This window comes from Salvia splendens, chromosome 2, assembly GCF_004379255.2.
Source record: "Salvia splendens isolate huo1 chromosome 2, SspV2, whole genome shotgun sequence".
NCBI classification, from domain to species: Eukaryota; Viridiplantae; Streptophyta; class Magnoliopsida; order Lamiales; family Lamiaceae; genus Salvia; species Salvia splendens.
Window position 1 is genome coordinate 16,928,639 of NC_056033.1, and position 26,366 is coordinate 16,955,004.

Sequence of the window (26,366 nt, forward strand, 5' to 3'; positions counted from 1 at the left end):
GCAGAATGATTTCATGGCATTTCATTTTTCGTCCAACCAGTAGTAGTATGCTTTATATTATGTAAAAATACCAAAAAATGATATATAGCTCGTATCATACCAAATAATATCGAAAATTACCGAAGTTTTGGTATACCATAATTTTCAGTATGGTAACGGTATAAATTTTCTTATACCGCGGTATACCGAAAAATTAGTATACCGAATCTTCGGTATAAGCCGAAAACTGGCGTATGCCTATATACCGAAATAATATACTCCGTATATATTATACTCCCTCTGTCCACGGATAAGAGTCCCGTTTTTTTCTATTTTAGATCATCGGTGTATAAGAAATAATGCCCTCCGGGGATGGTTGAAGAAGTCCTGGTGAAGGAAAGATGTGAACAACAAGAACTAACAGCTAACTCCAATAAGTTTTCATAGAACAAATTAGGTTACGCTTTAACTCTTTGAATCAGAAGTTTATTTAGTCTTTAATTGTGTAAGTTTAGAAATTTAAATTATGCAAGTTTGAATATTTGATTAATGTAATTTTCAAATTCCAATTAAGTGCTCCTAGTTTTCAATTTTTAGTTACTTATTTTTAATTTACAAATGTCATGATTTATATAAATACAATAAAATTGTAAAATAATAAAATATAGTACGCAATTAAAAACTAGCTTGTGAGTGGTGTGGGCCGTGTCGCTTAAAAGAAAACGGCAATCTCAGAACCAAAATTTTAAATCTTGACTGAATTTGGGCCGAAAATGGGAATTTGGTCCAAGCTCAGACCATACATATGCATAATTGAATAATTAGGTTTCTAATATTGAACTAATTTTAATGACTTGAACTAGTGATCAAATATCATTCATCCATTTTCTCTATTCTAATAGATAAAATAATCATGTAAATGATACTCCATTCGTATCATAAAAGATGTCTCATTTGTGGAAGGACACAAAATTTAGGAGATTTTGTTTTGTGTGTTAAATAGATAGAGAAAATATAATTTTTATATTAATGTGAGAGTGAACTTTTTCTAAAAATGGAAATGTGATATCTTTTATGTGACAAACTAAAAAGGAAAGTGTGACTTCTATTATGTGACGGAGGGAGTACCTCATTTTTAGATCATTTTACTTCATTTTCTACGAACTTTATTATTTGATCATTTTACTTTACTGTAGAATGACTGAACTAAAATGATTTTAAAATGAACTATGTGTTGTTTAATAATAAAATAAGTATTTTTTTAGTTCGACGAGTCGGCATTAAACCTATATCACAACTCATATATAAGTTCATACTTTTAGAAATTAATTAAAAGATTTAAGCTGCCCATAAAATAGGCAAAAAAAAAGTGCGACAGCCTCAAGAATAGTTTGCGTTCCCTCGGGTACTGTATATATTTTCTTAAATTTAGTATTTACTTTAAAAGCTACTTTATTCTATGCGATAAAAGAGAAAGAGTTAAATGTTGATAAGATTAATTTCTAATATTTTTACTGATATAGTACTAAAATATTTTACCATGAGTTATTTGATAGGCCCAACTTAGAAAATAATCGGGAGTTGAGAAGCGTATCGAAGAATTTGTTCTTGGATCCAATAAAGGACCACTAATACGATTTTATTTTCTTAGATGTGAATCAATAACAAATAAATAGGTAGATAATATATTAGTATTATTATCTTATTTATATGTGCAGCAAATTATTTTATTATTTTTTTAACTAAATGTAGAAAGAGCCTGAAAACAAACTACCGAATATAAGAAACGCATATTCTATGATGCACAAAGTCAACTACGGAGGCAGTATGGACTGTTTCTTGCACGTATCCAAGCTGTCTCCCTCTTTCAAAAAAACAGTATATTCAAATTATGCAAAAAGTGGTGAAAAACTCTATTATAATATTATTTAGATTAAATTACACATATTCTACCCAAACACTAATCTAAAGTAATTCGAATCCCTAATTTATTGGAAACATCTTATTAATTGAGATTTCAGATGTGCTTTATCGTCTCCCAATTAAAAGAAATCCAAATCATTATAAAAATGCTATCTTATACTAATGACAATTATAGCTCAATTGATAATATGTGGAAGTATGGAACTAGTAAATAATACGCACTCCGATCCTTAAATTTTGTCACGGTCTGATTGGACACGAATTTTAAGAAATGTAATGGAAAGTGAATTAAAAAAGTTAGTAGGTAGTAGGTCATACTTTTAAAGTATTAGTTTTACAATAAAATGTGAGTGAAAATGAGTTAGTGGAATGTTGAGTACATTATCAAAAATAGTAAAAAGTAAAATGTGACAAAATTTGTAGATGGACGGAAATGGAAAAATGTGACAAATTTTCAAGGACGGAGAGAGTAATATACATTGACAAAAACTGTGTTAAAGTTAAACCAAGGGTCAAATATTTTTCTTCATGGTAGATTGATCAAACTAGCTATAGTTCTAGAATTGAAAGAAGAGCATCACAATAGTGGACTAGCACGCGGATTAGCACGCGGACTAGCCGCTAGTCCTTGTGCTAGTCCACTATTGTGGGCGGCTAGCAGCAGACATACTAGCCAGACGGGCTAGAGCTAGTCCGTCGGAATTGGCGCTAGTTCGTGCGCTAGTCCGCTATTGTGGGCAGGCGACGGACAAGAGGTAGGACATCCTATTTTTTTTACTTTTTTATTTATACTCAATATTTACGTGCACTTCATTTTTTTTTTATATTTGATAAACACCAACAATTAAAATGAATTAATCGTATTTTTCAATTTATTTTATTGGCTAGGGCGTCGGCCAGTCCTAGTGGTTGTCAACTATTGTGCAGTGGAAAGTCCTAGTGATGTGGCAGTAGGATGGGAAGTCCTAGTGACGTGGCAGAAGGTGTTTTTGGGAAGTCCTAGTGCTAGTCCGTGGGGAAGTCCTTCCTATTGTGGATGCTCTAAAAGAGCGACTTGTTAATTTCATCTTTTTAATCATCTAATCGCATGAGATCTGTTTATTAATGAAATAAATCATTAAAAACGAAAAATACATTAATTAGTACCCCTTCATTCCATGTTAATAGAATCATTTTTCTATTTTGTGAAGTTTCAAGTTATTTGAGTCATTTCTATTTTTGGCAAAAAGTAATTCTCACTTTTACTTTATTCTCTCTTCATCTCTCTTATTTTATTCTCTCTTACTTTTTCCACCATCCATTTAATACACTATTCTTAAACTCTGTGCCGAAAAGAAATGTATCTATTAACAACGAACAGAGGGAGTACTTAGTAGCATGCCTGACATTAATTATTAGAGTAGAAAGCATGAAGGTGATATATAAGGAGTATAACCAGAAATCGGAATTAAGGAGTACTTTTTTATTAAAGAGAATATATTGATTACATATATGATTATACTCTCCGTCCCACTCAAGATGATCACATTATTGAATGACACGGAGTTTTAAATGAAATAGTTGTTTGTGATAAAGTAGAGTAAAGAAAAGAGTGATGCTAAATGACCATAATGTGGCCGGCCATAAAGAGTTAATTTAGTCCATTTACATGTATAAAAAAATTAGAATTACCGATATAAACTTATATGTGTGTGAATGGACTTGTGAGTTGATACTTATCTTTGAATTCCATTACGTAAAACACGTTAATATCACGAATTACTGTATACGTTGAGCAACAATCAAGAAATGACAGTAGTAATAAGTTGAGCAAAAACTACGAAAGAGCAACACTAACATGTTGAGCAACATATAATGAAGATGATATAAAAGTAAAATCAAGTAGTATTAAACCAAAAATTTGAAAAAAAAAATCAATTTTTTTGTTAATTAATTAATTTATGGCTGGCCATAACGTGGTCACGTAGCATTATTCATAATAATTTATCGTATGGTGGTGGAGCATATCTATATGTTATAGGTCCCTACTTTCGAAAGCAAGGTTTCTGACTACTCATTGTGTTGAGTGCAGTAGACAGAGTTAGAGCATCTCCAATGGTCGGCGTCACCACCGGAGCGCCGATTTTTCGCCCACGCCGGTTTGACGCCGAACCATTGGAACCGGCGTGGGCGAAATCGGCGTCAAAATCGGCGTCGCCATGCCGATTCCCGCGCTGACGCCGGTTCCCACGCCGATCCTCACGGGCGCCATTGTGGCTCCCGGATCGGCGCCAAACCGGCGTCGGATTTAAATATTTTTTTTTTTTTTTCGCAAAACACTATATATACGCGCGTTGAACCTCATTTTCATTCGCACCACTTGTTTTAACGAGTACTCTCTCTCTACCTTACTTTCTGTACAAGATCAATTTAAGAAATGAGTAATGCCGGTGGTAGTGGTGGGGATGCGGATGAGTACGAGCGTATGATGAACGAAGAGCTTGATGCCTATACGAGCCGTGAGGTTGATCGATGGATGCAGAGTTATATGCAGCCGGCGGCACCTCGCCCACGACCAGTTGTCCACCGTCGACAAGTGGTGCATCGTGATCATGACGCTGCACATCAGCGCCTGTTCACAGATTACTTCGCAGAGGAGCCGCGTTTTGACGCCAACCATTTCAGGCGTCGTTTTAGGATGAGGCGGGACTTATTTATGCGTATTGTTAACGAATTGGAGCAGCGATATCTGTATTTCCGCTTCAGGCACGATGCGGTTGGCAGACCCGGCCACACCCCTATTCAAAAGTGCACTGCGGCAATCAGGCAGTTGGCCTACGGCACCGCGGCAGACATGTGGGACGAATACCTCCACATCGGTGAGACGACTGCCATCGAATGTATGAAGTATTTCTGCCAGGGCGTGATCGAAGTATTCGGTGATCAGTATCTCCGAAAGCCTACCCCCGAAGATTGCCGGAATTTGCTGCGGATGCACGGGGATCAGCACGGGTTCCCGGGAATGCTAGGCAGCATAGATTGTATGCATTGGGAATGGAAGAACTGTCCCGCTGCCTGGAAGGGGTTTTACACGACCGGCTACAAGGGAAAAAATCCCACGATGATCCTCGAGGCCGTGGCTGATTACCGGTTGTGGATTTGGCATGCGTATTTTGGGATAGCCGGTTCGAACAACGACCTAAACGTCCTCAACTCGTCGCCCCTTTTCAACGAGCAGTGCCAGGGCGTCGGTCCGGCCATCAGTTTTGTCGCCAACGGCAACCAGCATGATATGGGCTACTACTTGGCGGATGGGATATACCCTAGGTGGCCCGTCTTTGTGAAGACGATCCGGTGCGCATCAGAGCCGAAGAAGGCCTACTTTGCGACGCGGCAGGAGTCGGCGCGAAAGGACGTGGAGCGCGCATTTGGTGTGCTTCAAGCTCGATGGGCTGCAGTTAAGGGACCAACGCGTTTGTGGCATGTCGACTGCATTGCTGATATAATGTATGCCTGTATTATCATGCACAACATGATCGTCGAAGATGAAGGTGTACAACTGACTGATTGGGCCACCGACGATAATGAAGCAGGTCCAAGCCACGGCGTCATCACCGCCAACGTACGAGGTGGGGTACCGCACGATGAAGAAGCCCTCCTCCAAGCACATGCCGACATGCGTCAGACGGAGGCTCATATTCGACTGCAAAATGATTTAGTTGAAGAGTTGTGGGCGCTGAGGACTGCAAGGCGGTAGTTTTTATGCAAATTTATGTAATTTTTTAAATGTAATATTTTTAATTATTGTACTTTTTTTTATATTAATGTAATAAAAAAATTTTAATATTATTATTCGAATTTTCCGTATTTGTCTCGTAATTTAAATTCCGTATGTTGATACAAGTGTAAATTAAATTATATAATTGTTATTAGTGATGTGGATAGGTAGTGTGAAGGCTATTTGATGGCTATTTGATGTCCAGTTGATGTGGCAAGCTGATGTGGCAGGAGAATTGTAGTGCTGATGATGTGGCAGTGTGAAGGCTATTTGACGGCTATTTGACGTCCGTCAGCATTGGAGATGCTCTTACAAAAGAAATAAAGTATGGAGCAGCACAATATATACATTTTAAAATGGATGCTTGTAAAAAGACGCAAAATTTCCCATACTTTAACCTACTAATTTCTACATTTCTAGCTAAAGCTGAGACACCCTAATCTTAATTAGATCTTGTTATCGAGTAAAATCCAATTGATTATTTTGACCTTATGAACTTATTGTTAATATTAGTTTAACGAAAACCACCATGGTAATGATTAACTTTACTTCTATACTATGGGCTCTTTAACACTGGAAAGAAGCGAGCTTAAAAGTAAGGCTATTTATTTGATGGAAAAGTAAAGTTCGACTTCGAAAATAATATCTAGGTAAATGAAATTATGAAAATATAATTTTTAACAACTTTACTTTTCCATATTTAAAAAGTTATCAAGATTTTATAAGTATTTAATTTAAACACTAAATTAAAAATATAATAATTAAATTTTTATTATAATTGCTAATGTTTTTTCCTGTCTAGACCAAAATACAACTAAAATTACTAACAAACTAAAATTACATGAACTACAGATGATATACTACTTCTGCTACATAAAAATATGTGCACTTTCCATTTTCATGTCCCACAAAAATATGTGCATTCCATTTTTAGAAAGTTATCCGAATTTATTACCCATATACATCAACTTATATACAACTTATACCGCCATTAGACACTACTAATAATGTGGGCCTCACTGCCCACTAACACTACTTTAAATACCATTTTCCTCATTTCTCTTAATTTACTAAGATTGTTTTAATTCATGTGTCATATAAATTACTCATGTTTTGATGGGACGGAGGAAGTATTATCATCGGAGGTGTAATTTTTAGGTTAATGCGAGCCCAATATATATATCACCAAAACAATTACAGTAAATAAGTATATACTTCTACATAATTACTTGTTTAGAGGGAGCACACATCATGAAATCGCTTACTTTATCATCATAGTTGTTACTTTTATGAGTTGTAAAACAAGAATTCTGAATTCAAAAAGTAGTGAGTGGAGTGGAGGGGTCTTGGCTGTCGTGTGTGTCTCCAACAATTTGATATTTTAGGAGTTATATGTTAATGTGTTTAATTGGAGAGAGATAATGTGGTTATAGTATTAATTGAAGAGAGAAAGAGAGTTGAATATTTTAGTAGGAGTGAAAAAAAATGGTTGGTTATATTAATTGGAAAGACAAAGTTACTAAAAATAGAAATATATTATTTTATTTTGAATAAACTAAAAAAGAAAGTGTATCATATTAACTGGAATGGGTACGTGGAGTAATAATTTTGGCCGCTAAACTACATACTTATGCATATATTTGTAGGCCTCGAGAAAGATTCATTCTTGTCTCTGTCATGAGTGCATCAACATAAAGTTTAGCACAAGCATGAAAAACTAAAGACGTTCATGTCGGAAATGTTTAACTAATTAACTCCTGCTTGCTTTCAATACTTAATTTTTGCCACTCTTCTCTCAATGAACTGTTCAATATTTGTCTTTTCTACTTTTACTATATGACGATGAATTCCATGTATATTACTATTATTTGTTACTAGTATTTAACATTTTCTCAATATTTTATACTCCCTCCTTCCACCTCTTATTTTCTTTTTTTTGGAGTGTCCTATTCTAAATGACACGTTTCTAAAAATAGAAACATCATTCTCTCTACTTTTTTCCTTTCTCTTACTTTATTCTCTTCACTTAACTCACAAAACAAAACTACATAAAATCTCGTGTCGGAATAGAAATGCTCCACTTAAAATGGGATGGAGGGAGTATATTCTATCCGTCCTATAAAAATATGTGCATTTGAAATTACATGAGAATTAATATACAATTGGTATGTAAGATAAGAAGAAGAAATGTAGCTAAAGTAATGTTAGTGGATAGTAAGATCCACATTATTATTAGGGTGTGTTTGAGTTGGTAGATAGAGACATTTAGAGTGCGTTTAATGGCCCAATATGATATTTGATTTGTTGGCTAAATTTTCTATGTGACCCGCTCAATAGGAAGGGCCCGTTGAAAAGGCTGAAAATGGCTGTTTTATTATCATGAAAAATTCAGTGGTAATAATCTTTGCAATACTATTTCAATCTTAAATTACCTAGAATTACTAATATAGCCTCCAGTCTTGGAAATATAGAAAAAGTTAGAGGATAGTTTTTTTAATTTTCTACTATAATGTGGCTTTAAATATCAAACCAAATACGTGTTATTAAGGACTATAGATAACATACTATCAATCCAAACACCACAAACAGAAATGGAAAACCAAAAAAAGCATTGCTGCAAAATGGTTATGCTCTTATCTGAATGATAGATAAACTCCAATTCAAATACACCCTTAGTGTTAAATGAGTTGTAATCACTGTTTTAAAACCGGACCGGATCGGCCGTGGACCAATGCGTTGTCCGTCCGGTTTTCTCACTAAAACCGTCATGTTGTTGAACCGTTTTAGACCGGATAAACCGGGCGGTCGGGCAGGGCGCCGCTGGCCGGTCAAACTAGTTTTTCAAAAAAAATTGTGAATCACCCCTGTTTCTTCATACTTCTCTTCACCACTGCCCCTTTCAGCCCTTAATTAATTTACATGTGGTAATCAAATTTACCTACGTGTACAAAATAGCGGTGACACATAATGACATCATATGGTTTATCTATATACGATGGTGGGATAATTACGAAATCTAATTTCCTTTTATTACGAGTTTCATCAGAAAAATAACGTAGATAATTGTAAAATTTTAAATAACTTAGGGATTTATATACCAATTATAAAAGTATTCCCACCGTTCCCTCATAGTTGAGGCGAAATTTTTCAGCACGGAGTTTAAAGAAAGGGATATTGAGTGTGGTAAATAAATAGATAAAAAAGTAAGAGAGATAATAAAGTAGAAATTAAATAAAATAAAGAGAATAAAGTAAGAAAGAGTAAAGTAAGAAAATAATTTTTTTATTATATATGGAAATGACTCAGCTATAAAGGAAGTTCCGAAAAAAAAATGACTCAACTATAAAAGAAGAGAACGGAGGGTATCAAACAAATGAAAATTTGACTATTTCTCATAATTTATCCGGGCTAATAAGTGACTGAAAGGAAGGAAAAATATCGAAAACCCTAGATTAGATACTAGTAGAAGTAGTAAATGGAAAGAAGAGAAAGTGGAGGAGAGAAATTAGTGGCAGACAAATTGGTCCCACCATAATGACCTTCTCCACCGTCTCCGCCATTACATTATCCCTTCCAACTTCAATCCTTTCCCTCTGCTCTCTATTTCTGTATTTCTGTTGCTTTCTTTCATATTCTCTCTGCAAATTAGTAGTAATTAATTAAGTTGGTTTATGTGATGGAGAATTCAACAGTGGAGAAAGAGTACATAGGCGATGAAGAACTTGAGCTGGGGTTAGGCCTCAGTCTTGGAAATGCTAGTGGTGAGAAAGGTGCAGCAGCATATGGCAATGGTGGTAGGATATTAACTGCTAAGGATTTTCCAAATGGATTTGCATGTGGCACTAAGAGGGAAAGGGCTCAAAAATCTGCTTCTTCTTCTGATCCTGCTGCTCTCAGGTAACGAACTAGCTACATCATGTTCATTCTTGTTTAATTATTTATTTCACTATGGTATATTTAGATTGTTTTTGTTTTTGCAGTAGCTACGCTTTTGTTTACAATACAAAAATATTATAAAATTAGTACTGCATCAATACTGATATCTAAATGAACATGAAAATGAAAATGAAATATTGTACATATAGGTCAAGCTCAAGATCACTCACCACACATCACACGCAGTAATTTCCTTAATTTTTATTACTATAGATAACATTCTGCAAATCATAGCGCTAGTCACGGAAAATTGAAGCTGACAAATATATAGAAAAACATATACACATGGAGATAATTGTCATTTGAATTATGGTAGTTTTTTTTTCGGATTAGTCCTATAATTTTTAAAGCTAGAATATAAAATCATAATTTTTTTTGTAATTTTCTCATAATGGTCAAATTATGTCGCACAAAAACACGTTATATTAGATAACTTGGTTTCGGTATAATCAACACAAAAAATAGAATGCATTTTTTTTCAAAACAATATCGGTTTGTTGTCTCATCATATTTGATTTTGACCATTGTGGTAAATTGCGAAAAATTTGAAAATTTATATATATTACAGTTTTAAAAGTTTTAGGACTGACCAATGAAAAATTGTGATTTAAATGGTAATTATTCTAGCTATATATATATATATACTCCTTCTATTTACTACCAACTTTTTACACTCACAATCTATTATAAAACTAATACTAAAAATAAGTTCCACATTCTACTCAATTTCTCTCTTTTACTTATCTTCACAAAGTCAAATAATTTCTTAAAATTCGTGCCGAGTCAAAAGGACTCTTTAAATTGTGGACTAATAGAGTATATACTATAAAGATGTCATAAATTTTCCGAACGAACGACAACATATAAAAGACCATCCACTTTCTTTTTCTTGATTCTAAAAACCCATGATGCCTCTTAGTTGTCTTAATCCATCTCATAATAATTTGGCATTATGTCTAGATTTACTTTATCTTCTTTTTATCCATTTTCATATTATTATGTCTCCTCTAATTTGCTTTTGCATCAATTCATTTCACCCAAAAAAAGTTGTTGTGTAGCACTTGTTTCAATACCCCTTTAACCCTTTACTTGAACATAATCATGTTCTGGTTTATAATGACACTTTTAGCCCTTCAATTAGGTAATGCTAATAATTGAATATAAGAGTAATAGAGATTGAATTCATTGGTTGAAGCAGGCAGGTAGTAGGATGGCCTCCCATAAGGTCTTACAGGATGAACAGCTTGTTGAGTCAAGCCAAGGCTTCAAATGTTGCGGGCGAAGACGACGAGAGCTCGAAGAAGAAGATGAACCACGGAGGCCATCTTGGGTTTGTGAAGGTGAACATGGATGGCTTGCCAATTGGAAGGAAGCTTGATTTGAATGCTCACAAAACCTACCAAACTTTGGCCAAGGCCTTGGAGGAGATGTTCTTCAGTCCGAGCCCCCATAGCCGTACGTTTCTCTCTTCATATCATCGAGAATTCGACAGGACACTACAAAAACTTATCTTTTAAGGACAAACGCAATTACTAGCGTTTGGAAATTTTAAAAAATAACCATAAATTTAGGATGCAAAAGAAAGTGTACCTTGTTGAAGACAATTTTCTTTCATCTTTTGTTTTTTTCAGACGCTTTTATTTGTGTCCCATAATTTTAGCTGAGACACTAACAATAAGGACACTTTATGAAACGTTGGTGGTATAATTAGACACACAAATTAGTGTCTTTATCCGATTTTTTTGTTGTAGCGTGACTAAATCACTCACTATACCATTTTATGTCAATCAGGTGGAGGAAAAGAACAGACTGTTAAGCTCTTGGATGGATCATCCGAGTTTGTGCTAACGTACGAGGACAAAGAAGGCGATTGGATGCTGGTGGGCGACGTTCCATGGGGGTACGCACGTAAAAACTATTAATAGGATAACAGATTTTTCTTCATAAGGCTAACATGTGGTTTTTCTTCATCGAACAGGATGTTTCTCAACACGGTTAAACGACTCAGAATCATGCGAACGTCCGAGGCCAATGGACTCGGTATGTATATCGCCCTAAATGAATTACATTTTCAATATAATTCCTAAATTATAGTACTAAATGATATTTCTACAGCTCCAAAGTCCCAAGAAAGGAATGAGAAGCAAAAGAGCAAACTAATATAGGCTTCATCTCTCAAAGTTGCAAACTCAGAAAAAAGAGAGCTACACATCATGTTTCTGTCTTTTTTTTCATTTTATTTATTTTATAATCCTATAATTTTTGTTGATTTGAGGGGCTGCATTTATAGACTGAGTCCTCACCTTTTGTTTTTTTTATGTACTTTTATATATCTTGTAGAATTTGTGAATCTCTTGTTGTCACACAACATTTTACTGGATACATTGTTCTCATACTTTATGTATATATGAGAATGCCTACTTGGTTTTATTCTTCACTTCATCTTTTTTTGATGCAATTGTTTTACTTGATTTCAAGGAGGGGAGGTATTAATTTAATTTGCTGTTTAGATTCTTCAAAGATGAGCCTTTACAACAAACTTAAATCTTCATAGTGATTCACTTAGATGAAAAGTTGAAAGTAAAAGTCTAGCTAAAGCCGTCCTTGTTTAGATGTAACATGGCTTCCCCAAAACATGTAGTATTGTAATTCCCAAGCTTAATCAACAAAGAAATTGACGATAAAAAAAGATAAAAGAGAGAGAATATGGAGGAAGTGTTGTGAATTAGGAATCTCACTTGGGACATTATTTGCTCCTCTTTATATGGAATTGAAGGCGACACAAAATCCAACCCAAACATGCACGAAATTGATGAATTTTGGTTAAACTCTATTGGGTTTGGATCTTTATCGAATCGGTCTGTTAGAATCCGATACTTTCAAGTCGGGTTGGGTAAGGTCCCAGTAACCTATTAAAAAATAATATTATTATTGCACTTATTTTTATTTTCTTTTTTTAAAAAAATTATACTTTAGTTTTATTTTTTAGGTATGTGTAAACCAGGTTTAAATCGTCTAAATCGGGTTTTAATACTGTAAATCAGGTTTGTGTAGTTATCGTATTATTATCATATTATGTCAACCTAAATTATATTGTATCTTGTTCGGGTTTGAAGTTAACATGTCGGGCTCATATTAGGGTTGATAGTTTTCTTAACAAGTCGGTTCGAGTAATTAGGCGTTACTGGGTTGGGTCATTATTTTACCAAGCAATCTACCTATATTGGCTCTATATATATAACAAAACTCAATCTAAAAGTCATATCATATATTTACAATAATTAATAATTATGGAGCAGCTTTAAATCCTTGGGTCAATTGTCTCATTCATTGAGATGGCTACAAATTAGCGCGGAGAATAGTCATTGGATCCGAGAATAGATACCCTTGGTAATTACTAAAAAAATAAATCAATGAATGCAACAACAATGAAATGAAATTTATAGATAATTCTTATAAGGGAGAAAAAGAGATTCAAATGAGTTCTTAGGGTTCCTACAATGTTAAAATATGATTTAATTGTTGCGAGCCATCTGGTCGTGTGGAGTTTTCTGACTTTCACTGGTGCTTTATCTAGTCGGTTGGGTAAAACAAGTGCCACTAAGGCACCCGGTCGGTTTTCCCTCTTTGAATCTCGGGCACCTTATCCGGGCGGATGGTGTCGAGCATGGCAGCCATGTTAGGGTTTAACATAATGAAAATAGTGTAAACCCACTTTTATCCATTAATTAATGAGAAGAAATACTATTGTCACATTGGGTTTTGCTTATTCATTAATGTTGTGCATTTATGTCTAAAAGTAAAGGAGTCAAGGTCCATTATAGACAGGTCGTGGAATAGGACATTAAAGTAGGTGTCTGTCAGTTTCATGCAGAAGTAAAACTATAATTCATAACCTAGATAGTCTTTGGCTACCTACATGAAAGGTTGTAGTGTAAGTTGGAAAATTTATTTACCTTAAGAAAGTAGTAAAAGCATCCACAGTGGGAGGGGGGGAGACGATAGCCCGCTCGATGCATCGTTCGCCCCATCGTCTGCCACTGTAGTAAGGCGGACGATGGCGGATGCATCGTCCGCGGTATCGTCCGTCCCATTGCGGGCCACGGGGATGATACCGCGGACGATGCAACGCGTTTTCTTTTCTTATTTTTTATAATTTCTTATCTATATATACCTCATTTCTCATTCCATTTTTCACATCAATCTTTCTCTCCCATCTCTAAATTCTCTTTCCTCACACACCAATCTTTCGCACTCTAAAAATAAGACCCAACGACGACTGGAGTACCTCAGAGGGAATTACTCTGGCCTTATTCGATTGCGTTCATGAAGCTGCGGCTGATTGCTTGGCCGAAATGGAGCGCGAGTGTGAAGCAGCGGAGCAGGTCCAGAGTCCAATTCGACGTCGGACCTTTGTCCGCAGCGAGCACGACTTAGCGCACCAATGTCTGTTCGCAGACTATTTTTCCGAGGAACCACGGTGGGACCCGACGGTTTTTCACCGTCGGTCTAGAATGCGGCGAGATCTTTTTCTCCGCATTGTCCACACGTTGGAGGCACGTGATCCATACTTCCAGTATCGGGAAGATGGCATCGGCAGACCCGGACTTACGTCGTTGTAGAAGTGCACGGTTGCGCTCCGGCAGTTGACCTAAGCACCACAGCGGACATATTCGACGAGTAACTTCACGTCGGGAAGACAACTGGCCGCGAGTGCCTGGAGAAATTTTGTAGGGGTGTTGTGGAGGCTTTCTGCAACACATATTTGCGAAGGCCGACTATTGACGATTTTCAGGCCCTAATGAACATGCACGAGACGGTGCACGGCTTTCCTAGAATGCTAGGGAGCATAGATTGTATGCACTGGGAGTGGAAGAATTACCCGACGACGTGGAGAGGCCAATTTACTAGTTGATACAAGGGCAGCCACCCGACGATGATTCTCGAAGCCATCGCTGATCATCGGCTCTGGATCTGGCATGCTTACTTTGGTGTGGCGGGGTCAAACAACGACATCAACGTCCTGAACACATCATATCTCTTCACCGAGCAATGCAATGGCAATGACCCGACCATCGAGTTCACTACAAACGGACGCCAGCATCATATGGGGTACTACTTGGCCGATGGCATATACCTGAGGTGGCCTGTTTTTTGAAGACGATCAGCTGCCCAACGGATCGGAAGAGAGCCTTATTTGTGCAACGACAGGAGGTTGCGCGGAAGGATGTGGAGCGGGCACTTGGTGTGCTCCAAGCGCGGTGGGTGATAAGGCTCGTTTCATGCATTGGTTTTAGATCAAAACTCTGTGTTTTCGGTGCACTAATGTATGTTTCTAAGTTGAGGTACGTGTAAAATCTGCCGGACCTAGGAAGCGCATATAAATTACCAGGGGCAGAGGAAAATGAGGAAAAAGAAGTGAAAACGCCAGCAATTTACCAGACTTAGGAGATGAAAAGGAACCTTGGCCGAATAAAAAGGGAGCAAGGAGTAAATATAAAGATGAAGGGCAAAAAAGATAAATTATGAAGAGAGAGTGCCCTAGGGACTGCTGCCTATATAAAGGGACAACCCCTTTTAGAAGAAGAACCTTCATTTTTAGAATTTTTTTCCATCTTTTACATTTAGTTTCCTTAGCTTCGCTCTCCAATCATAGTTCACTTCACTTCACACGCACTTGGCACTTATAGGGTGACTTCCGGCTATTGTGGTGTAACACCGTCCTTACGAGGACGGAGATACAATTTGCTTTTATTTTCCGTTGTTTGTTCTCGTCGTGAACTTCCTTGCCGGAAGCTCGGCGACTGTTTTGTGTTTTGGATATTATTCTCGTGGCTATGGCAGTTTCTACGTTCTGTTTAATTATGATTTTTTATGCTTGATGTGGTAGTACTGATTTTGGATGCTTTTCGCAATTGATTGTTGGATCATAGTTGAGGTTGGTTGAATCTAAGGTTGTTTGTTGAATATTTGGAGTTGGGATCTGTTGGTTTGTTGTTGGAATTGTTGGATCTGATTATGGAGACGTTGGGATTTTGTGAATCGTAGTGGATCTGAAGTTGCTGTTTACATTCTGCATGATTATGATTGTTTACTGTTTGTTCTCGCATCTGCTAGGTCTAGCAGTTTAGATCTGTCGAGTTTAGCCTTTAATTCCTTGTTTAATCTCAGATCTGGAACTTGCTATGTTTTCATGATGTTTATTACTCTGTTCTACTCTGTTTTCCCGTTGGATACCTGAAGAAGATGAAGTTTGTTAGTAGTTAGGATCAAATATGCAAGTTGTCTGTTCTCTCTCTGCTTTGTCCTTTTACTTTTCTGCAAATTCTCTAGAACCTGAACATTTGGGGAAATTTGGTCCCCACTTTCTGTGCTAGTTTGTTCGGGATCATTTTAGGAAAGTCAGTATAGTCCGAGTTCGTCGATTTTGTCTCTTAAGCTGATTTACATTTTGAGTCATGCATGCACCGTACGTACCCGTTTCCTGGACCCTGTAGATAGATTAGTTAGTTTTCATTTCCTAAGTCCAGTAGTTTAAAATTCTCGACCCACTTGTTGCGTGACAGCAGCCGAACCCTCCCAAAACCCTCCAAATGCATGCTAACTCATCCGTCCTCGTGGGATCAATCATTTACTTATCTATACTAGCCAATAGTGTAGTGGGTTGAGGTTTTTGAAGCGGGAAAGTGTGTGTCCAACGACCGGATTCTTAAGGTTCCACGATCTCCTAGACCCTGTGATCTAGCGAATCCTCTGGACCTAGGGGTTTGTGATATATCAATAGCACAGCGCACCACGCATCACTTCAGTGGGCAATAGTGAAAGGTTCGGCGCGTTTCTGGTACCAGGAATTCATCGCTGATGTCATGTACGCGTGCATCATCTTGCATAACATGATAGTCGAACACGAAGGTGAAAGAGTCACCGATTGGGGTGATGATGAAGCTGGATCTAGCTCCGGCACGGCGACCCCACCCCACGTTCGAGGATTACCGATGGGCAACAATGAGGTTCTAGCGGCACAGGCCTCAATGCGCAACCAACAGGACCATGCTCGGCTCATGTCCGACATGGTTGAAGAAATTTGGGCACGTAACCGCCGTTGAAATTGTAGTTTTTTTAAGTATTTCGTATTGTATTCTTTCAACTTTCAATAAAATGATTTTTTTAAAAAAAAATTTGTAGTGTTACAATTTTATTATATTTTTAAATAAATAAAATGCTATATGGCAGACTATAGGACGGGTTATAGGGCACTCCACTGCAGATGAATGGGTAGAAAGATAAAATGCTAAAGTGTCGAATTATAGGGCGGGCTATAGGACGGACCAGGATGCTTTAACATATAATAGTAGTGTAGTAGTATAGCACTAAAATGATGTAAGGTGAGAACAAGTCTTTGTAGTTATTTATAGAAAGAGCCAAAATATAAGGACTAAACATTACTATTGTTCATTACCTATTAAATTAATACGTGTACTCGATCGATGTCAACGGAATTTCCATAATAAAAAAAATCTAAAAATCAGAAATATGACTATTCTTCCAGCAACCTCAACTGAAGCTCTTTCCTCACACATCTCTTCTCTGCAATTTCTGCCATTCATTCTCCTTCTTCTTCACCCGATTAGGTATTCTTCTCCCTCAATTTCAATCGGATCTTCAAAATCCTTCGCCGCATTTCATCGGTTTAAGCGCACTCCAATATCGAAATCCTCCATCGTGCACAAGCCAAAACTCAACTTTTCTACTCAAGGTTTAAGTTTTTTCTTAGCCCTAACCCGTGCAAATGATTTTTCCTACTTTATATGATCTCCAATTTGTTCAATTTCTGATTCTGAATGCCGTGCTTCCATTTTACTTCAAATCCAGCTTATGTGTGTACTTAATTTGATGAGGAATAGGGTTAGGAATTAGGATACAGGTGACCTAATTATTAATGGCTATGATTTCTGGATTTCAATGCCTTTTTGTTAGCACCGATTTAGCTTTTGAAGTTTTTTATACCTTCAGGTAGCTGTGGTTTGTTGGAATGGCAGTCCAATGCCCTAAAATCAGGCCAGCAGTAGAAGCCGGTTTTCCTGTGATGCGTAATCGATTACCATGGCAGACACAGACTAAGATCAGCTTCAGTGTTCCCAACAAGGCAATGAATCTCAGGATTTCAGCTCTCTCTGGAGGAGACAATAGTAGTAGTATCAAGAAATCTGCTGCCCCCAATTCGAATTATGTGGTTCCGTTAGACAAGTCTTCCTGCATCGCTCGCCCCCTTGCTGAGATTCTCCGTGACCTCAATAAGAAGGTTTCTGATAATATCATTAAGACCAATGATGATCATTCCACATTTATCCCATGGTGATTGCTCTGGACCTTTGTGTATTTTTATTTTATTACTTATCTATTGTGGTAGTACTAATTATTGATTCACAGGTACCATGCCAATCGTATGCTGAGCTTTTATGCCCCAGGTAACATTAGTTCGTCTCATTTTTCTTCTTGGTCTTAAAATGTAAAAGCAGCACTTGAAGCAATTCTCGCTTAATGATTTTGTGGCATGCCCTGTAACGACAGTCATGAGTCATCTCACAATATCAAAAGAACTCATTAGTGATTAGGTTTCTATTTTTTTAAGTCCACACCAATTCAGTTATCGATTGCACTAGTACATACTGTATAGCTCTGATTATGGATGCACATCGAACTATATGTTCGTCGGAAATATCACAATCTTGCATAGTTGTTCAGTTGAACCCCTTAGGTGCGACATTGTCTTTTTGCTTCCTCGTAACTAGTTCATGACGTCCCTTTGCATGGTTTCCATATTTATTCTATCTACTCACTCAAGAAAAAGATATCATTGTGTTGTCTTGAAGTACTATATACATAACCTTCTGTTTTAGTCCTTGAATTCTGATAACCTTGTTATCTCAAAATGCAAAAAAAATGTGGAACCTGATAGATCTTTTGTATTATAGTGTCTTAAAAGACAGGAAATTAAAGAAGATAAAAGACAAATACTTGTTATTTCTTTGATTGATTAGAAGATTAACAATGTCACCTATTTATAATGCTAGTAACTTAAACGAACAAGAAAATAGATATGCTAAAGATACGGAAATCAAATCTAACTAATTAATAAAGATATGGGGATATTCCTATAGATATGCACGTATCAGAATGATTGATATTGCGAACTCATTGATGGTTATTATATCATAATAGTGTACTGCATTATGCTAGTCAGAAATTGTAGGGCTAAATGTTAGGCAAGATTAATACCAATGATGTGTTTGGATCTTCCAAAATACTAACCATTTTATGTAGGTTGGTGTGGAGAAATCCGTGATGTTATCTTTTCTGAGAATGGAAGTGTGACTGTGGTTTATCGGGTGACTGTACGGGGTTCCGATGGCGAGGTGTGTTCCTTTCCATATTACCTCATACCTGATAACGCAATCTGCACCTCATCCAATTTGCTTAGAATATATTAAGTGACTGATCTAATAAAGCATATTGTTTGCTTGCAAATTGGATTGAATATAATATTTTCATCAAGGTTTATTTTAGTGGAGACCTTACACATGATGTTTTAGCATCTAATGTTAACAACTCTCATGATTCCCTCCCCTAAAATGAACTTGCAATTGGGCTACCATCTATCATTTTTCATATATTTGGTTTTGTTGTACGCATCGGTTGCAGCCAGTTTACTAAAATACTTTGTGAATGGATGATATGATTTTCATTGTTTTAATAGGGAATTAATATTTTTTATCTGTTTGCTAGTATGTAATTATTGCCTATACATGTTAGAGCACATTATCCATAATGTTTCTAAAGTTGAAGAATTTCCCCATTTTTCTTGGCCTACGGACTTCATTGTCCATCTGAATTGGATGTGACATCAACAATTATGGCTGTTCTGATATAGTCATCTGAGGGTTCATGAATATGACATTTTAGGGATCCACCTACAAGATATTGATTAAACAATAAAATGTACAAGCTTGTTGTCATCTGGCTGTTGTAAATCTGAAAATATTTGGAAAAATATGTATGGTGTTTTATCTGGTAGATGAAATTTACATAAAGTTAATGAACTACTAAAATGCTAGAAAAGTGCATAAAAAGTTCTTGTACATGGGCTGGATGGCCAGGATCGTTTTCCTATGAAATTCATTTGCTTCAACATTCACTCACTTCGAACAACAAAATATTGAACACTAGATTTTTCTGGCTTGGGCTAACCAGAAATGCTCATTATGCAAGGTTTATTAAGCTGTTGGAATAGGAGGTCCCTTTTTTATATGCAATATATGGTGTTAATATTTCGTGCATTGGAAGCTAGGTCATAAATGTTTCTGTTTATTATGGAAGGGAAGGAAAATAGGAAAAATACCAGGGCTGAAATTTTATAATGCAGGCACATCGTGAGTCAACTGGGACAGTGTCACCTGGCAATGGCGAACTTGTAGATCCTGTTGCTGCAGCAGAGCAGATAGCTTTCTGCAGAGCATGTTCGCGATTTGGTCTTGGCTTGTACCTTTACCACGAAGAGTAGAAGAGGTTGCTCTCGTTATGTCCCACGGTTGTTTATCGTCCTTTCTCGATTTCTCTATGTAACATTTGTATTTCAGATTATTGAAATTTGATCTTATAGCATCTGAACGCTACCAACATTAAATTTGATTCGCAATATTGTTTAATATACACCAGAAGTTTTCTAGCATTCTTGTATGCCGTTGGAGCTGGATGAATTACATATCAGATGGTTTTACTAATACTCCCTCTGTTTCCTAAAAATGTATGTTTTTACAAGACTATTGAACTCATTCGCATTTCATACATATATTATCAACCCATTTACATAAAATCCAACACTTGGATTACCTATCCTATCTGTTTACATAAATTCAAGCCGCTTCAAGGCCTCCATCATTTGACATATTTTCATCTGTGCAACATTCTGCCTCCACCTTCTTGGCTTCCTCACTCTTGAGACGAAGATTCGACAACACATTGCTCAAAGCATCTGTTTCAGTTTCTTCTGATATCTCAGCCTTTGCTGCAACTGTCTTTGTGCTGTTTAGCTCCAGCTGCAGCGTCTTAAATTCTTCTTCGATATCTTCATCATCTATCTCACCATATGTTGTAGTTGCTTCTACAAAATTATAGTCACATGTTAGGCATATATATAATGACCATAGTATGTAAGCATATGATTTTGTTAACATGCTCAGCACGATCTGATAGCGAATGCTTACCTAGAGCGTTATCAAGTCGTTTCAGTGCATCAATGTTCTCATCAAGTTCCAGCAGGCACTGTTCAACTTCTTCAATGTTAACTTGGTTTTCCTGCATAGCACGTTTGCTGCTCTGCAAGGCTTCCGCCACCTGTATGAGAACATATTGATTAAGACTGATGAAACGAAGCATCGAATTATGTTTATCGAATAAAATATCAGGCTGTACTTGAACAGGCTTCAGTAGCTATGGACCATATCAAGCATCAATACAAAGACATCCCTAACTTTGTACATCACATCCAACGAGCCAAGACGAATGAATAATGAAATAAGATTAGCATGCAAAATCAACCTTTTTGGAGGACTCAGCATCCGTGATAGCCTGGAGAACTTTCTCCACCTGGTCCAATAGTGCCGAGCACCTCTCTCTACTTTGAGATGCCAGCTTCAGTTCTTTTGTATGTCTCAGGGCAAGTTTCTTGTTTGCTTCTCTAAGAGATGCTATAGCAGACTCCCTACTTCTGCACAGAGCCCAATTCAGTAATTAGGTTAATAACATCAACCAAAAAAAGAAGAAGAAACAACAGTAACTTGTTCCTTCTTGAGAAGTTAGGAACCCCTTGAGAAACATGATATGAATAGTCATAGCTATAATAATCAGTTTAACTAACATGTGAATGTCTATTAGCCTAACGAAACCACAAATGTACTAAGCTCAGAATGTTTACTTTTGATATCGTTGGTCAATCAAATGAAGCTGCTTCCCCAGCTTCTCAGCAGTCCAAGTTAAGTGCAGTAAACTGTAATCCGTAGTTGAGGCAGCAGAAGCTGCCGCAGGAGAAATACACAATTTAACACCCTGCATCACCAGAATGGAAAAGAAACAAGTCAAACTCCATCATTTCCAATTCCAGAAAGTTATTATGCATAAGAGTAGCAGCAACCTCTATAGGATGAGGTCTGTTGATGACAAGGCGTGTAGCTCTTCCGCGTGTTTCCAAGTAATCCAAAATGGCAAGTCGTTCCTCCTCAGAGCCCGCACAAACTTCCCCAAACTTGTCCATGGTGACAACACAGGTACTAGTCCAACAATTTTCCGACAATTTGGTAATTACTTCTACAGATCGTTCCTATATTCAACTAAAGAGACTTAGAAAGAAGGGTTAACCTTCAGCAAATGCACAAACAAACTATAACCAAATTTCAGTTTTTAACCCACTGTCAAAAATACATGAAACGCCAATGGGAAATCTAAAGGTGCTGGAAAGCTCTCAACGATAGTTTTTGTAACCGTATGTGGTAGAGAGATTCAAATTCCGGCATAATAAAAGGATATAGTTTCAATCGCCCCTTCATTCTCTAATCACTTCCAATCGTGGCTTCAAAATTTTGAGTTATTGGCCAACGCGAGCCAAATTCCACAAAATTGTGAATTGGGGCAAAAATTAGGTGTAGTTCGTATATGCAATTAACCCTAGAAAAAAAAACATGAAAATGGTTACCTCCAAGAGCGGTGCGAGAATGTAGCAGTCGGCGGTGAGAGCGAGAGGGCGGCGATCGCCGAGGGGGAGAAAATCGAGCGCCCTGCGGAAAATGTGAGGGAGGCGAGAAGAGGAGGAAGAAGCGCGAGGAAGCAGCAAGTCTCCGGCGCGGTGCATTTCAAGGAGCACTTGATCAAGGCACAAAGGGGAGAGGCCGTCGGGGCGGCGGCGGAACCAGAGGCGGGTGAGGCGGGAAGGGCGGATGACTAAGACGCGGAGGTGTCGAGCTGTCTTCACGATTAAATCCCTCCAAAAACAGTAGCGCGCCTCCCAATCCGACCTCTGCCCGCTCAGCGCTTTGAATCGCGCTCGACTCTTCACCTCCTCGTCCCAGTCCTCCACCTCTCTCCTCACAAACGCCGCCGCCGCCGCCGCCGCCGCTTCCTCTGCCTCCTCCATTTACTAATTAGTCTATTCTAGCCTTCGCTTCGTTGATTTATGTCGTCTATGAAAATTAAAATTGGAGTCTATTCTAAATTTGAATTGTAAAACAAAAGATACCAAAATAAAAGCATAGTTAATATAATAACTGAACCAGTACATGTTTGGTTTTTTATTTCCAATTTCTTTCACATGTTTGATGAAATTTCCTATCCAATCTAATAAGAATATAAATTTCAAAATGAATACTATGAAGAGAATTATTTTATAGCGGTGTTGGTGGGATAATTACATATTTCATACAAAATGTTTTACATTTGTTTCAATTTAATATAAAAAGTACTAAGTTTACATATTTCATACAAAAAAGTTTACTTAGTGTTCCAAAATAATACGTTCCGTTAAGTCTCCACTAACACCGTTACTTCCAATTACATCATACATACAAAAAGTTTCATCAATGATTCAAATTTGTACAAAAAGTTTTAAATTAAAACTTTCCATTAATTATTTCAAATACAATTATTTTTATTACTCACAAAAATGAAAAACACAGAGAAAAAAAATCACCACGCTTCACCATTAAATTAGCGAATTGCATTTTATTGTCGAAGCTTTATCATGTAATAATGGAGAATACAACTAAATACATATTGAATCTTTTGGTCGAAACTTATTGGCTGTTTGAAGCTCAAATTAGTCATTTTGTAAAGATGAAATATGTACTTATTTTATAACGTGTTCTATAAAGCATACAATAAAAAACTAGAATTTTTTAAAATCACGATCAATTGCCGGAAGAATTGATATTGACTGTTTTAGAGTGATTAGTTATATTAAATCTCTAATTATTCTTTTATTATGATGATAAGTTGGATAAATTATAAATTAACTAACGGTGTTTAAAATATTTAACGGAATGTATTATTTTGGAATACTAAGTAAAACATTTTATATGAAATATGTAATTATCCCCGGTGTTGGTTGATCCCCCAAAGTGATAATTGTTGTAAACTTGAAGCAGCAGTTCTGTGCAAGGAACCACAGCCTGAAGCTTGATGCAAGCGAGGAAAGCTTGCGGTGAAGGCTGTAGGCCACTTTCGGAGGGGGTGTGAGCCTGTGGCGCAGCATCGTTGCCCCCAGATTTGAGTGATATTCGTAGATCCAAAATCGTACCCTCCCAAACGGCAGCCCCTGCACATGAGCCTCCACCATTATCTCTGATTCCATTCCGCTCAGAAACCCTAGCCTCCTCGACATCTCAATCACCATCTCTCTATCGCTGTTTCCACACCTCATTACCTGATTGGATGCAACCTTATCAATTGGAATTCCTGCATAAAGGGGATACGTGCTATCATAAGTTTTTATAAGCTATCAATTATGATGAACACACGGTTTTTAATTTAATGCACAATTGGTAAAGTAAGATAGAGATAGAGAGAAAAAGTGAATGAAGTATTGTTAATGGAGAATATGAAAGGATATGTGCTAGATTAGATTAATATGGATTAAATAATTATAGTTGGGCTACAATTATAATTAGTCCATAAGCCCAACAATCATGAAACCCTAATAACTCTTTATCTATATAATGGTTATTTATTCTCCATTGTGGGGGATGGGAAATATCGTAACATTAGAGAGAAAATACGAAAAGCTTTGTAGAGAATTCCTAGCTTTCTCTATAGAGCGATTGTACCGAGGAATTGTTCCTGCATCGAATCAGAATACACGTGGACCTCGATAGTAGTGGATTCAACTTGCAGGACACAATCGTAGAAGAAAACACAACAACAAGCAAGATTTAGTTCCGTTGTGTATTACATGTTCAACTTGCAATATGATTATGAATCTACATCTGTTATTCTTGTATGCAATTTTCGCTGCGCTCATTAGATGAACACAAGAATTTCTAACAGTGGTATCAGAGCTCAGGGCTCGATTCATAATTAATTTTGTTGCTTAATTAATTTGTGGATGATTTTGGAAATCAAAATTCTGAAATTGGATTTCAAAATTCTTTTACTCCTTCCACGACACCACCTTCTCCCCCAATAAAAACAACTTTCACGCTCTCCGACTCTCAACAAATCGATTGTGGAGGAGTCGATGCATCCTTCGCTTAACGTGCGCGATAATCGGTCTCGAAGGCGGCGATTTCGCGTTGGTTGGGGATCAGGAGAGAGCTATGGCGATGGATATGCAACCGTCCGCGATCGCCGTCGGGGCTCCAAGATGGAGCGACAAGAGAGCTTGCTTGCCGTGGCAGCTCAATTCGCTTGAAACGATCGTGCCGGAGAATCTGCCGCTGCCGTCGGCGCGGCGGCGGTGGGAGGCCACTGGCTTCTCGGGGACGGCTCCGGCTGATCCGAAAAACAAATCGATACAAGCAACAAATCGACCAATTTCTGCAAAACAAGCTCTCCTCCGTCTGCTGCTTCAATCTCTTCCCGAACTTCATCGCCGATCGCGATTGATCGTGATTTTGAATCTGCAATGTCGAATTTTGAATCTAATCGTGTGTGTGTATGTGTGAAGAAGGGAATTAGGTGGATTTATTGGGCTGGAACAGTAGCTTTTAATGCCTAATCTTTATGGCACCAGAAGATAGCCCATGGATAGGAAGAGCAAAGAAGGTGCTTATCCATATATATTTAATATTGATTTGGAATTAATATTGAATATCTAATATATTAATTTAGAATTAATATGAATTGTTAGTCAACGTTTAATTTGTAATAAAATATTAATTGGATTAATATTTTATAATTTTATATTAATTTAGAATTAATATAAATAATTAAATCCACATTTAATTAGAGAATAAAATTTGATTTTTTTGTTGAGCATTATTTGATATCTTATGTGATAAGCATGCTATTTGATTTTATGCTTATTTATTTTAACTATAGTAGTTAGAGACCGTTTTATTGTCTGGGTAGGCGGCACCCAGTATGTGTAGTCCGTGTTATACTATGTCTGGGTAGGCGGCGCCCAGTATTTGTAGTCCGTGTTATACTATGCCTGGGTAGGCGGCGCCCAGTATTGTTTGAAATTTAATATTAGATATTATATTCACAAAAAACTAGTATCACACTCTTCCCCATAAAATATAAGTCTTGTTTTGAAACAAACGCGTCGTCCGTCACAATTGTTTGATGCTCCTAGCCTTTTCGACCACGAGTTTTACGCCCTCGCGTTTACTCTAAATCTACAAGGTTTAGGCTCATTCATGGATGCATGGTTGGCATCGTGTGATGGGGTTGACTTGCTTAAATTATTTTGAGTAGCCCTCGCAACCAGAATAATTTATGGACGTATATTAATTAGATTAATAAACCAAGAATTGTAAAATTGTTGTTACAATTGGCTTGGAGGCCTACCTGGTGATATTATTGTAGTCATCAGCCCTCGCAGAGGCTGCAATAATATAGACTTGGATCTTGGACCACTAAAATTTATATTAGATATAAATTCGTATTTTATGTTTGGGGGACATAATATATGTTAAAATTAGTGGGAGCTAATCAATACAATAAACCCTTGTTTGATTAGTGATGTGATTGTGATCTTTGTATGCTTTTCTAATTTGCTTTTCGT

General features: G+C 37.0%; 3 protein-coding genes across 3 annotated transcripts; 2 read left to right on the forward strand and 1 right to left on the reverse strand.

Moving 5' to 3' along the window:
- Positions 1-9,181: 9,181 nt before the first annotated feature.
- LOC121762188 (auxin-responsive protein IAA13-like) lies at positions 9,182-12,032 on the forward strand. The gene is made up of 5 exons (XM_042157999.1): positions 9,182-9,556; positions 10,794-11,050; positions 11,387-11,495; positions 11,574-11,635; positions 11,711-12,032. The coding sequence occupies exons 1-5, from the start codon at positions 9,336-9,338 to the stop codon at positions 11,758-11,760; spliced, it is 699 nt and encodes a 232-aa protein (XP_042013933.1). The 5' UTR covers positions 9,182-9,335; the 3' UTR covers positions 11,761-12,032.
- A 5,087-nt stretch (positions 12,033-17,119) lies between these two features.
- On the forward strand, positions 17,120-20,324 carry LOC121790311 (DNA repair RAD52-like protein 2, chloroplastic). The gene is made up of 5 exons (XM_042188564.1): positions 17,120-17,351; positions 17,609-17,950; positions 18,026-18,063; positions 18,920-19,011; positions 20,019-20,324. The coding sequence occupies exons 2-5, from the start codon at positions 17,628-17,630 to the stop codon at positions 20,154-20,156; spliced, it is 591 nt and encodes a 196-aa protein (XP_042044498.1). The 5' UTR covers positions 17,120-17,351; positions 17,609-17,627; the 3' UTR covers positions 20,157-20,324.
- A 40-nt stretch (positions 20,325-20,364) lies between these two features.
- On the reverse strand, positions 20,365-22,842 carry LOC121790302 (charged multivesicular body protein 7). Its single transcript, XM_042188558.1, has 6 exons — positions 22,344-22,842; positions 21,786-21,971; positions 21,570-21,700; positions 21,194-21,362; positions 20,860-20,989; positions 20,365-20,756 (listed from the first exon to the last, which is right to left on the reverse strand). Exons 1-6 carry the CDS (start codon positions 22,779-22,781, stop codon positions 20,509-20,511), a joined length of 1,302 nt encoding a protein of 433 aa, XP_042044492.1. The 5' UTR covers positions 22,782-22,842; the 3' UTR covers positions 20,365-20,508.
- Positions 22,843-26,366: the final 3,524 nt, after the last annotated feature.

Bases quoted from the DNA above. Each gene is read 5' to 3' on its own strand.
- LOC121790302 (XM_042188558.1), bottom strand. From the start codon at position 22,781: ATGGAGGAGGCAGAGGAAGCGGCGGCGGCGGCGGCGGCGGCGTTTGTG. The intron at 21,972-22,343 runs GTAACCATTTTC...AGTTGAATATAG, and splicing joins TTCTCGCACCGCTCTTGGAG to GAACGATCTGTAGAAGTAAT. The intron at 20,757-20,859 runs GTAAGCATTCGC...ATAATTTTGTAG, and splicing joins ACGACTTGATAACGCTCTAG to AAGCAACTACAACATATGGT.
- LOC121790311 (XM_042188564.1), top strand. From the start codon at position 17,628: ATGGCAGTCCAATGCCCTAAAATCAGGCCAGCAGTAGAAGCCGGTTTT. The intron at 17,951-18,025 runs GTGATTGCTCTG...ATTGATTCACAG, and splicing joins CATTCCACATTTATCCCATG to GTACCATGCCAATCGTATGC. The intron at 18,064-18,919 runs GTAACATTAGTT...CATTTTATGTAG, and splicing joins GCTGAGCTTTTATGCCCCAG to GTTGGTGTGGAGAAATCCGT.
- LOC121762188 (XM_042157999.1), top strand. From the start codon at position 9,336: ATGGAGAATTCAACAGTGGAGAAAGAGTACATAGGCGATGAAGAACTT. The intron at 9,557-10,793 runs GTAACGAACTAG...TGGTTGAAGCAG, and splicing joins TCTGATCCTGCTGCTCTCAG to GCAGGTAGTAGGATGGCCTC. The intron at 11,051-11,386 runs GTACGTTTCTCT...TATGTCAATCAG, and splicing joins CAGTCCGAGCCCCCATAGCC to GTGGAGGAAAAGAACAGACT.